Source organism: Neoarius graeffei, chromosome 9, assembly GCF_027579695.1.
Source record: "Neoarius graeffei isolate fNeoGra1 chromosome 9, fNeoGra1.pri, whole genome shotgun sequence".
Taxonomy (NCBI): Eukaryota; Metazoa; Chordata; class Actinopteri; order Siluriformes; family Ariidae; genus Neoarius; species Neoarius graeffei.
Genome location: NC_083577.1, coordinates 45935089 through 45948602, shown reverse-complemented (window position 1 = coordinate 45948602; position 13514 = coordinate 45935089). Strand labels below are relative to the sequence as shown.

The window sequence follows — 13514 nt, the reverse complement described above, 5'->3', positions numbered from 1 at the left end:
ACACACACACACACACACACACACACACACACACACACACACACACACACACCATGACAAGTAACTGCAGGGCCTAATAGTGCCAGTAATTGCAAGATGACAAGTTGGCGATTCTAATTATAGCTGTTCTCAGACTTGGAACATAGTCATTTCTATGAAAAAGAACACAGTACCTTAATGTTTTTCACATGTTTGAGACAGAAAGTTAAACAACACTATACTATTAATTAGGGCATTATTACTATCAAATAACATGTTTGATAAACACATATAGTGTTTAATTCTGCCATAACACTTCCAAATGCCTTTAACTGTAGAAGCTACTGCCATCGTTTCAGTCTTGTTTGTGTATCACATAATGTTACACAATGGCAAGTGGGAGTTGTGTGGGAGAAGAAAATTTTAAGTTTCCAAATGGTAATTACAATGTGATATAAGTGCATTATAACAACAGAAACATGCACACTGAGTAGTTATGTGAAAAGATGTACAACATAGTAAGAAGTAAAACTTGAGAGCTCTGACACTGAACTCTTGTTGCTACTATAATATTGCTGTAGTAAATATGTTTTGTAAAAGTGATGACACTTTGTGAATTACATACTACAATTCTTACTTAGAAGGTAGTTGCTTGTGCAGTTTGCGTCCTATATAGGTACTCTGATTGCGTCCTTTATATGGCAGGTCATCGCCTGATGGTTAGAGAAGCAGCTTTGGGACCAAAATGTCACTGGTTCGATTCCCTGGACCAGTAGGAATGGCTGAAGTGCCCTTGAGCAAGGCACCTAACCCCCAACTGCTCCCCAGGTTGTTCTGGGTATGTTGTATGTCGCTCTGGATAAGAGCGTCTGCTAAATGCCTGTAATGAAATGTATTCTCAGTAAAACTGGCTGGAAAATGGAGAAAGCATATAAAGGAAAAATTTGTTTATTAAAATACATAAGCATGATATTCAGAGTATAAGTACTACCTTGACCAAGGTAAAGTGCTTACTTAAGATGAACGAATGAATGAATGAACTAGAAGGGCACTACGTAAAGTGCATACTTCTGCCAAACTACATATTATCAACATCAAAATCAAAAAACTTGAACGTAGGATAATACTAAAGCTGTCCACCAAATTTCATCAAAATTCATTCACCACTTTTTGAGTTACGTCGGGAACAGACAAAAAAGGCTTGGATCTGGATACATATCTGGATCCTGGATCCACATACATATCTGGATGTGTATCAAAATCTAATCAATTGTTGCGTGGCCCATGGCCCACCTTTCCTCAAAATTTCATCAAAATCTGTTCACTACTTTTTGAGTTACGTTGGGAAAAGTCAAACAAACGGAGGCAAAAACATGACCTCCTCCAACAAAGTTTGCAGAGGTAATGAATGCTAGGACACAAAACACCCAGGATACATGTTAATTCCAGGTGTAAACAGAGTCTAAGTTAATGGACTTCTCAGTAGTTGCAAAGAGTATTTCATGGCTAAGAAACCAAATACAAAGTGTCTTCATGAATACTAAATTTAGTAGCTTGTTAGTTGTACTATGGTACACTATTTAGCAGCTAAAGATGCTTTGAAGTTTATTTTATTATTCTTTTTTTAAAGAGTTATTGCCTATCACAGCTCAATGAGTCTACGGTAAAAACAAAAAAAAGTGAGTCAAAATAAGACCTAACTATTAGCTCGCATAACACGTATAAGTAACAAAAAATAAAATGAAAAATATGCATGAATATGGTTGAATATGGTAACATGAATATAACATGCTACACTGTGAAAACTGTATTCTTGCTGTGGTGTTTAAATTATAAGGATGAAAATCCCAGTCTTTATCTACATCAAATGTGAGAGACATATTTGCATACTGACTGTGTCTTGCTTCCAGGCTATGCTGATTGCAGCCATGGGCCACATCCTAAACTGCAAATCTTCATTCTTCATATTCAGTAATTGCTTTATCCTGGTCAGGGTCACAGTGGATCTAAAACCGAACCCAGGAACACTGGGCACGAGGCGGAAATGGGACCTGGATATGCTGCCGTGCCAACCAACCGCAAATCCATTGTTCTGAATTGTACTTAATTATATGAAACAATAGCATGCTCTTTTGGCATACTTTTACTCTGTACAGTTGTATTCTGTTTGAAATGATCCATGCTGCCCTGCGGTAAGCTAATTCTTGCTAATGAACTCAACACTAACTCAACATGACAAGTGAAAAGAGTGCAAATGTGCCGTTTCTAAAGCAGCGTCGCAAAATAAATCACTTTATAGTTCCTCAAAGACAACATTGTTCATTACTAAAGTTCGTTTTCAGTGATCTCACAACTGATTTTATGGCCTCTTATAGTCAGTATGCACAGCGCACAACTGTCAGGCCTGCATTAAACAAACCCTGGTCAGTATGATTGCAAGGAACTGAATTTGTTCTTGTTTAGCCCTCAGGTTTGGAACACAACCTGGCTATAAAATATTCATTTAAAAGACAACTTGGGCTTATATTGACATGCACCATGCTTCTCCCATCACTGAGCGTGATACTGTATTATTTAGCTAATGTACCAGAATAAGCTAGTTAATTTACAAAACATAACCTTGCTGTATTGTAATGATGCCAGCTATTATTGATAAACTGGGGTCCTGCTTATAAATATTTATCACAAGTAGGTAGTCTCAGTAAAACAGGCTGGGAATCGGAGAGGCAGATAAAGATAACTTTTTTATTAAAAATGTATAAGCATGATATTAAAAGCGCCCTGCTACAGACCAGCATCCCATTCAGGGTGTGTCACTGCTTCGTGCCCAGTGTTCCTTGGATAGGCTTCAAATGTGTCCCTGACCAGGATGAAGCAGTTACTGAAGATGTATGAAGGAAAGAATGAATGAATGAATGAATGAATGAATGAATGATATTCAGAGTAAAACTCAACTGACCTGTGTTTCAAAGAATATATGGACATGTTATGCTTCTGGGTATATGGTATTATTCTATCCACATTCATTGGACATGAGCAATATGATTGGCTACTTTACTACTAGGCTATCATCTGATCACTAGAGAAAAACAAAATGGTGGCGCATATCAAGTCAGATATGTCACTTTGTTATCAAGTATTTATAAGATGATGAGAAATAGCTAAAAGAATATAGGTTTGGGTTTTTTTTTTCACCCCAATAGCTCCTGTTCCACACTCCAGCCCAGTCGGTGACAGTAATACACCTTTAAGTTGGTTTGCCAATCGCCAAAAACCCTAAAGAAGAAGAAGAAAATGGCGATGCGTGTAGCTGAACCAACCGAGGATGAAATAAAAACTACTCAAAAGCAAAAAAAACCAAAAATACAAAAAAAAGCAACAAAGCATGGAATGAAAGTATTTTATGGTAAGAACGTATCTTTTTTTCTCAAGAACTATTATTATAGCATTTTTCACAAATTGCTACTGTCGTTTCACCAGTTTGTTTACACTCTAAGCGGAAATGATTTTGTCATATGTTTTGTACAAAGGTTTTATCTATCGAATTTGCAAAAAATAAAAATAAAAATGCTCTGTTTCTCAAAATCCAGTGAATGTGGATATAATAAAATGGTTATTCCACTCAATCTTGTCGTACATGGCTGACAGCCAACTCGGCGCTACATGCCTCACCAGCTATCAGCTCATGCACAACTCAAGTTCATGGAATAACTGTTAAATATACTTCTGAGCGCAGTAATACATTTTGAAAACTGGATTAGTGCAGCTTGCCACTGTTAATTCTCTATTTGAATTAAAGTGATGTCCTTGTTGAACTGTATCACATGTTGGTCAGAGGAGCTTAAAGCTGCTGCACATTCCTGGCCTCCCATGCCCTTACTCTATTGTGTGTGTAAGAGAATCTCACATCTCACAGGATGTTGAGCCGTAAGATGCTGAGGCATATGAGTGCTAAATGCATGTGTTATGGTGCATAGGTGTTGCAGCACTATATACTGTATGTGGTTCTTGCACTCAGCTGCAGTCAACCAGCACTCACCTGCATGCAGTCTTCTGTTTATCTGCGTGCATGCGTGTGTGTGTGGGGGGGCGTGTGTGTGTGTTTGTGGTTTTTGTATTTTCAGTTAGAGAATGTTTCTAAATTTGGCTTATTTCAGAGTTATTATCTTCATCATCATAGATAAAGGAAGAGCATTCTCTCCCCATTCAAGATACTCTGGATGCAAGAGCTCGATTAAAAAACAAACAATAAACAAAACTATTCAATGGCACGTGTAAGCTTTTTTTTTTTAGGTTACAGTTTCCCTGTCTGCAATATCAGCATTAAACTGTCTTTATTCGACTTTGTCATGTAAATTTATCATTGCAAGTTCAAAGTCAAACTGAAATGGTGGAAAATGATCAAAACCATGGGTAAATTTTGTGTAAACAGTCAGACTTTAGAAATACAGTACACAGGAGCAGCCTCACCTGGGAAGCCTTGTTGTTCGAACAGAGGAACGAGCCAGTCCTTAGTGACTGAGAGAGCAGAGAGATATAATGAAGCCAGAGGACAAGTGGAAAGAGGAAAGCTTGTAGTCCACAGGGAGGAGCGTGTTTGTGTGAGAGGTGATCTGAAGATAAGCGAGAGAAGGTAGAAGGAAATGGGTTGTCTTAACTGGGACCAATATTATGCGTGACATTTAATCTGTGACTGTCCTTGGCAAATTATTTCTTTTTAAAAGAATATCACATGGACGGATCTGTGAAGCATTAGCATAAATATCTGTGCACATCTGTGCATGTGAGTGCATGCTGAAGTTAGTATTTAGGTTGCTGGATACACAGCTGTATCATGTCTTGGTAAATAACATGACACTGACCTTCTGCTTGTCATAGTAAGTGTTTCGAGTGTAGCTGTTGATTAGATTTCAAATATGTGGTCCAGGCATAATTTCCATTCTATCCTAATGGCTGCCTTATCACAGATCCTCATCTGTTCCTCTGACAAGCTACCACTGTCAGAACAGATAACACTTGACCTTTTCTACAAACTATTTCCTGTTCATTGCGTACACACGCAGAGAGAGAGAGAGAGAGAGAGAGAGAGAGAGAGAGAACAATGTGCAAATCATACATGATAAAAGATGATGAAATAAATTGTTGTAAGCCATTTTTGCTGCATGTCATACATAGAAAGTGAAGATAACAGACAAGTCCTTTCTATTACGGGATTATTAAATAACAACAAAAAGTCCATTAGGTCTATTTCGGGACATATTTACTTATTTCAAACTTCAAACTGTCTTATTCTGTTGGTGGGTAATTGTTTCTTTCTATAAATAAACACTTAAAATAAGCAAAATTATCTGCCAGTTGCGGCACGGTGGTGTAGCGGTTAGCGCTGTCGCCTCACAGCAAGAAGGTCCGGGTTCGAGCCCCGTGGCCGGCGAGGGCCTTTCTGTGCGGAGTTTGCATGTTCTCCCTGTGTCCGCGTGGGTTTCCTCCGGGTGCTCCGGTTTCCCCCACAGTCCAAAGACATGCAGGTTAGGTTAACTGGTGACTCTAAATTGACCGTAGGTGTGAATGTGAGTGTGAATGGTTGTCTGTGTCTATGTGTCAGCCCTGTGATGACCTGGCGACTTGTCCAGGGTGTACCCCGCCTTTCGCCCGTAGTCAGCTGGGATAGGCTCCAGCTTGCCTGCGACCCTGTAGAACAGGATAAAGCGGCTAGAGATAATGAGATGAGAATGAGATCTGCCAGTTGGCCTAGAACAGTGGTTCTCAAACTTTTTTCACCAAGTACCACCTCAGAAAATACTTGGCTCTCCAAGTACCACCATAATGACCAACATTAAAATACAGTAGCGTAGTAGGCCTAAGTATTCATTAAAAACAAGGCGGAGGTTTTATTTAACAAGTATATTTAATATTGTTGGCCACTGTAACAGTACACACAGTACTTTGAACAGTAACACTGTGTTTAAATATAGGAAAATAAAACACTGTACTTAAATAATGAATCAAATAAAATTAATTGCACATAAAAGTGAAATAAAACATTGTACTAAAATAAATATTAAAAGACAGTTCTTAAAGATTAAATGAAAATGTACTTAAAAGTTAAATAACTGTACTGTACTTAAATGTTAAGTAAAAAAAGTACTGTACTTGATGTACTTGAAAAAAATCAAAACAGGCTATGCATAGCTGCAGTTCTTGCCGTTTCTTAACTCCAGTGACTGCTTTCTGAAACAGAAACACACGCCTACAAACAGAGGAAGAACAATAAGATTAAGAATAAAACAAAAGTGAGGAAAAGCATTAAGAATAACAGCTTATAATGTTAAATATACACAGATTATTGACTGATTGACTATTGATTGACAACTTACTGAGCTTAATGTGATGGGTGTGCATGCCTCTGTGAACACAGTCCTGCAACGTCCAATCCAAGCCATGCTCCTGGATGAACTTGTTCAGTAACTGGAATATTTGCTCTGATGTATTTCTGGTCTCCAGTGATTTACAGAACAAAGTCCTCCTGCGCCACACCGTCATATTCATATCTCACATAAACCAATAAATTGGCCAAATCTGCAACATCTGTAGTCTCATCAAGCTGTATGGCAAAATATCTACTGTTCTTAATGCGCTCAATCAGCGTCTTTTTAACATCGTCAGCCATGTCGTTTATTCTCCTTGACACAGTGTCATTTGAAAGCGGCACCAAGTTTAACTGTCTGGCAGCTTTCTCTCCACACATGATACGTGTCATCTCTTTGGCTAATGGCAAACACAGCAGTTCCCCGATTGTGTGCGGCTTACCGGCTCTGGCGATCAGGAGGCTGGCACGATATGAAGCTTCCTGTGCTTTGGCTACGGGTGTACCATAGGACAGAATGGTGGACTTGGACTGCTTCAGTTCATCACGTTTTCGTAAAAAAAATCCATTGGTTTGTCCTTTAGTGCTGTGTGTTTGGTTGTAAGATGCCGTTTGAGATGCGATGGTTTCATGGACTCATTGCTCAGAACGTCCCCGCATACAACACACTGCGGCCTGGGCAGCTCCTCTGTCCCGCTCCAAATGAATCCCAGTTTTATGTATTTTTCGTCATACTTCCTCCTCACTGGTTTCTGCTGTTTGCTAGCAGTTCTGGGGCTGGTTTTGCCACTGTCGTTAGCATCTGCGCTCGGCTCACACACGTCCTCTTCAGTTCTCCCTCTCTCCTGATCCACGCTCCCATTCGCGGATTTAACCCACGACAGTAATTGTCGTACTCGTCATAATTAGCAAAGCCACCTCCACCTTTTCCCATCACAGCCTGGTCTACCAATGGCGGATAACCGTCTGTCAGCGGAAACGGTGGGAATGCGTACATACGCTACGTATGGCTACCCAGAAGCACTTGCAAACTTTTTAAAATTATTGACTTAATTTGTATCTCCTTTCATTTTCTTGTCATCGGTTGATAAGATATTTTCATCCATTTGGATATTATGGATAGTATTTCACATTTTATTTTTTAAATTGTATTTATATTTAATTAAGTGATTCTTTGGCGTACCACTAGAATGGAGCCCGCGTACCACAGTTTGAGAATCACTGGCCTAGAATAAGACAATTTCAACCTTGAAATGAGTAAAATATCTAGAAATGAATAATAATAATTTTATATCCATCCATCGAGTATCTATACCGCTTTTCCATCAAGGTTGCGTAGTCAGTCCCAGCTGATTTCGGGTGAGAGGTGGTGTACACCCTGGGTAGGTCGCCTGTCTATCACAGGGTTAACACAGAGACGAACAACCATCACAATCACATTCACATCTGTGGGGAATTTAGAGCAGCCAGTTGACCTAATCATCTAATCCGTATGTCTTTGGAATGAAGGAGAAAACCGAAACATAATTTCATATTTGTTTCAAAATATTAAAGAGAATTTGAATAATAATGAATAAATGTCCTTCTTGAGTAATCTTCAGACATCTTGCTATTCTGATTATTTCATTATTGTTATACTGTGTACAAGGAGATGTGATCAACGACAGTTAGTGTACACTGAGAAAGGGATGTAGAATATAAAGATAACATTAGGTGACTCAGGTTTTTTTTTCTGCTTGTCACTGTGAATACTCTGTCATCCTTTCTGTTAATCTTTGATAACATCTGTTTCCTATGAGCAAGATCACAGTCCTAGTGGAACTTGCACATACATTATGCAGAGTAACAAAAGAGAGAGCACTTGCTCAACTTACTAACCATATTTCCAGAAAAGTTGGGATATTTTCCAAAATACAATAAAAACAAAACTCTGTGATTTGTTAATTCACACGAACCTTTATTTAACTGACAAAAGTACAAAGAAAAAATTTTCAATAGTTTTACTGACCAACTTAATCGTATTTTGTAAATATAAACAAAGTTAGAATTTGATGCCTGGAACACACTCAAAAAAAGTTGGGACAGAGGCAAAATAAGACTGAAAAGTTTTTAGGATATTCAAGTAACACCATTTTGGAAGATCCCACAATAAGTAGGTTAATTGGTATCATGATTGGGTATAAAAGGAGCAGCACCAAAGACTCAGTCTTTGCAAGCAAGGATGGGTTGTGTCTCACTCCTTTATGCCAAAATTCATGAGAGAATTGTTAGTCAATTTAAAAAAAAGTCTCAATGCAAGAGTTTAGGTCTTTCAAAAGCTACAGTACCTAATATTGTGAAAGATTCAGGAAATTCTGAGACATCTCAGTGCGTAACGGGCAAGATCGGAAACCACTCTTGAATGTGTCACCTTCGAGCCCTCAGGCAGCACTGCCTGAGAAACCATCATGCTAATGTGACAAATATAGTCACATAGGCTTGGGAGTACTACGGAAAACCGTTGTTACTTAACGCAGTCCACCGCTGAATCCACAAATACAACCTGAAACTGTATTATGCAAAGAGGAAGTCATTCATCAATTCTATGCAGAAACACCGCTGATTTCCCTGGGCTTGAACTCATCTCAGATGGACTGAAAGACAGTGGAAATGTGTGCTGTGATCAGATGAGTCCACATTTCAGCTTGTTTTTGGGAAAACTGGACATTGAGTTCGCCGTACCAAAGGTGAACACGACCATCCAGCTTGTTATCAGAGAAAGGTACAAAAGCCAGCATCTGTGATGGTATGGGGTGCATCAGTGCCCACGATATGGGTGAGTTGCATGTGTGTGAAGGTACTATTGATATATTGGGGCATATATTAGGATTTTAGAGAGACATAGTCATCAAGGCAACATCTCTTCCCAGGAAGTCCATGCTTATTTCAGCAGGACAATGCCAGGCCTCGTTCTGCATGGGCTACAACAGTGTGGCTTTGTAGACACAGAGTGCGTGTGCTTGACTGGCCTGCTGCCAGTCCAGATCTGTCTCCTATTGAGAATGTATGGTGCATCATGAAGAGGAGACTCAGACAAAGGTGACCACTGACTGTTGAGAACTGAAGTCTTGTATCAAGCAAGAATGGACAAAAATTTCCATTGCAAAACTGCAACAATTAGTATACTCAGCTCCCATACAATTAAAAAATGTTATTAAAAGGAAAGGTGATGTAATACAACAGTAATCATACCTCTGTCCCAACTTTTTGTGAGCATGTTGCAGGCATCAAATTCTAACTTCATTTATATTTACAAAATACAATTTAGGTTGGTCAGTAATTTGAAAATTTTTTCTTTGTACTATTGTCAGTTAAATAAAGGTCCACGTGAATTAACAAATCACAGATATTTGTTTTTATTGCATTTTGGAAAACATCCCAACTTTCTGGAACTGAGGTTAGTATATGATCTATTGCTCTAGATTCATAAAAATGATTGATGGCTGAATAGATATGCCATGACTTTGCAATAGTGCTCTAAAACTGTACTAGCCTATACTAATAATTGTTTGTATAATAACAAGAAGGATCTTTGTAAAGGTGTAATGCAGTGCCACTATCTGTGTCTGTTTCTGTATTTGTTTAATCCTGCAAATATCTGTATCTGCATTTGGATTTGAACCAAAGAGGGTGAGGCCAAAATCATGGTCTATACCAGTGTCCCACCCACCCCCCAGAAAAAATAAAAAACGCTTCCTGGTCATAGCTGAATTTGTATCTGTTAAAAAAAAATTAATATTTATTACATCCCTACAGAGGCATATGTGCTAAAGTTTTTTCACAACCTTTCCTGATATAAGCACAGTTCCATCCATCCATCTATCCATTATCTGTGGCCACTCATCCTGTACAGGGTCGCAGGCAAACTGAAGCCTATCCCAGCTGACTATGGGCGAGAGGCAGGGTACACCCTGGACAAGTCGCCAGGTCATTGCAGGGCTGACACATAGAGACACACAACCATTCACACTCACGGTCAGTTTAGAGACACCAATTAGCCTAACCTGCATGTCTTTGGACTGTGGGGGAAACCAGAGCACCTGGAGGAAACCCACGCGGACACGGGGAGAACATGCAAACTCCGCACAGAAAGGCCCTCGCCAGCCTCTGGGCTCGAACCCAGAACCTTCTTGCTGTGAGGCGACAGTGCTAACCACTACACCACCGTGCCGCCCCTGAGGACAGTTCCAATACCATAAAATGTTCCTGTAACTCAGGGCCCATCACAGACACCCTGCTCAACCTGTTGAGATGCTCAGGATTGTAATTCAGACCACTTAGTATGGCCTCTAGTGGCCAGTAATAATAATGACATGGTGTAAATGAACCTGAGCTGAGTTCTCATCTCATTATCTCTAGCCGCTTTATCCTTCTACAGGGTCGCAGGCAAGCTGGAGCCTATCCCAGCTGACTACGGGCGAAAGGTGGGGTACACCCTGGACAAGTCACCAGCTCATCACAGGGCTGACACATAGACACAGACAACCATTCACACCCACAGTCAATTTAGAGTCACCAGTTAACCTAACCTGCATGTCTTTGGACTGTGGGGGAAACCGGAGCACCCGGAGAAAACCCACGTGGACACGGGGAGAACATGCAAACTCCACACAGAAAGGCCCTCGCCGGCCACGGGGCTCGAACCCGGACTTTCTTGCTGTGAGGCGACAGCGCTAACCACTACACCACGGTGCCGCCCTGAGCTGAGATATGCAAATTAAAAAAGAAATATGAAACGTCAGTAGTCCACCTCTGTCTCACACCTCAGACAGCAAAACTTGTGCATTGCCATTCAGTATGTATTTCATGCAGAAGCTTTAAACCTGTTTGACTTCTCCTGCTTAAGCTTTGACCAATTCTTTCCCTCTCCTTAGAATATGACCCACTCCTGGCCTTCCCAGCAGCCCCCAGGTGGAGGGGGGACCGAACAATTCCTGTACTCAGATTCAAAAGTGAGTATAAGAGATATGACATTGCGCACACAAACCCTGCCCCAGAGGATCCACAGCTTTTTACCTGACAGTATGGTGTTTGTGTAACTACCTGCTGAGTGAACTGTATGTTTTATCTGCTTGCTGCAGGAGGGAAAACGGCACAGCACTCAGCACAAACAAGGTAATGCTGCACGCAGCTACAACTCTTCATTGACGTCTGTTTTTGGTTTTTGACAAGGCACGATCAAAAAGTTCTGGAACTGCTTCCTATTGCGAACTAATAGAGCATGGCAAAATCATGCGTGTGCAGCAGGAGTGAGCAGTAACTCTCATGAGTCAATATGCTGCATGATGTTGCGCTGCCAACATCAGGACCTGTGTTACACATATTTTTGTGACAACGTGCACATGCGCATTTGTAATTTGTGCCATGCGCAAGCATTTGCAATCGACAACAGAGACCCAGCAAGCCTAAGGCAATGAAGCAGTGAGCCGGGTGAGATGTTTTGAATGTCATTCGCACTAAAAAGGGGCAGGATGTCACTGGCAGACAACATTTTGCTGCTCTTGACACATGAATGCCTCTCAAAACATCTGACCCAGAAGCATTTGCAGTGCCTCTGTTGCTGATTTCTCGAGTTCAACACAGAATTTGATGCTTGCTCTCTGGTCCCTAGTAAAATCATAAATGTACCTGTGCACGTTGTCACAAAACTGTGTGTAACACAGGTCCTGATATTGACAGCACAATGTCACATGGCATACTGACTCATGAGAGTTATTGCTTGCTCGTGCTGCACACACATGACCTTGCTGTGCTCCGCTGGTTCGCAACAGGAACAGTCCCAGACCTTGTCGATCTCACCTCATACCGTATGTGTATTAATGTAGATGTGTACAAGCTTTAAATGTTTTTTGTTATGCACTTGCATATTCATATGTTTCACATGTTGATAAACACAGTTTTCTAAGATTCGTTTTCTCATACAATTATTATTTTTTCTTTCTCAGTAAGGAATGATGCTCCTATAAGGATGCCACGTGTGGCCCCTCATAAATCGTAAGTAGGACACATGACACTGGATCTGGTGGTATTGAGGTTTTTCACCCACGTGACCAAGTCATGTGATGCATCGTTAGGCTGCCATTTGGGACGTCACGGCTCGAATCAGTTTGAATGCGAGGAAGGCGACAAACGAAAAACATAAAAGAAAAGGGAGCGAGATGCAGAAAACACCTTCACTATCCAGCGACGTAGGGCATTTACAGGGCGAGCAGAGGGAGAGGTATTTGCAAAAATTGAGGTTAGCAGGCTTAGAGAACGACGTTTACCTGCTTCCACCAGGATTGTTCACTGACGTACGGAAGTACACGAAGCCCTCGTCTTTACCTGACTTCGGCCCACATGATCTGTATACCTATGTCGTTAAAAACCCATCGCCATACACAGGTATTGATCTGAAAGCGTATAAGAGTTTGGATGCCTACAAATATTTTGTGTCAGGCTGGGTAACATGCCTACATCAGCGGGTCGTCCCTGGAGCCGGTGGTCGCCATCTTATTACAGCTAAGGTTTGTTCACATTTTCATTTACTTTCGGTCCTCAGGATAAACAAAATGTTATTAAATGTCATTGAAATAACTTCCTAGTCTGTTGAGACATGGCCCGTTATAAATTTGCTGTTACCAGGCAATGACCAAGAACTGTATTATTAGGGTCGGTGTCTGTGTTGTAGCAGTGTACTAGCAGCTAGCTGTTAGCACTAGCTAATGTCAACAACATAGTAGCTGGTATGTTACTGTAGCAATGTTTACGTTCAGTCATTTGGATGACTGTTAAAACCTTTCAGTCTCAAGTTTTTCCTTTACTGTATTTACTAGTTTACTGTAATTATGATCCGGCAGCTATTTACACCGGATCCAGTGTAAATAGCTGCTGGAGCGCGCTCCGGAACCTCGGCCGGAGCACTCCGGGAGCAAGCCGGAGCGTGCTGCTTAATTTGAGGGGGAGCAAGCCGGAGCACGCTCCGGAACCTCGGCCGGAGCACTCCGGGAGCAAGCCGGAGCGCGCTCCGGAACCTCAGCTGGAGCACTCCGGGAGCAAGCCGGCGCGCACTGCTTAATTTGAGGGGGAGCAAGCCGGAGCGCGCTGCTTAATTTGAGGGGGAGCAAGCCGGAGCGCGCTGCTTAATTTGAGG

The 13514-nt window shown here is 41.0% G+C and overlaps 1 protein-coding gene across 2 annotated transcripts in view; it reads left to right on the top strand.

Annotated features, from left to right (window-relative positions):
- aff3 (AF4/FMR2 family, member 3) overlaps positions 1–13514 on the top strand; it is a 32667-nt gene that overhangs the window by 3133 nt on the left and 16020 nt on the right. For both annotated transcript variants that reach the window (XM_060929627.1, XM_060929626.1), the window contains 3 exons: positions 11257–11334; positions 11464–11497; positions 12328–12376. In XM_060929627.1, coding sequence (XP_060785610.1) covers positions 11260–11334; positions 11464–11497; positions 12328–12376 — 158 coding nt within the window. In that variant the 5' untranslated portion in view covers positions 11257–11259. The remainder of the gene's footprint in view (positions 1–11256; positions 11335–11463; positions 11498–12327; positions 12377–13514) is intronic.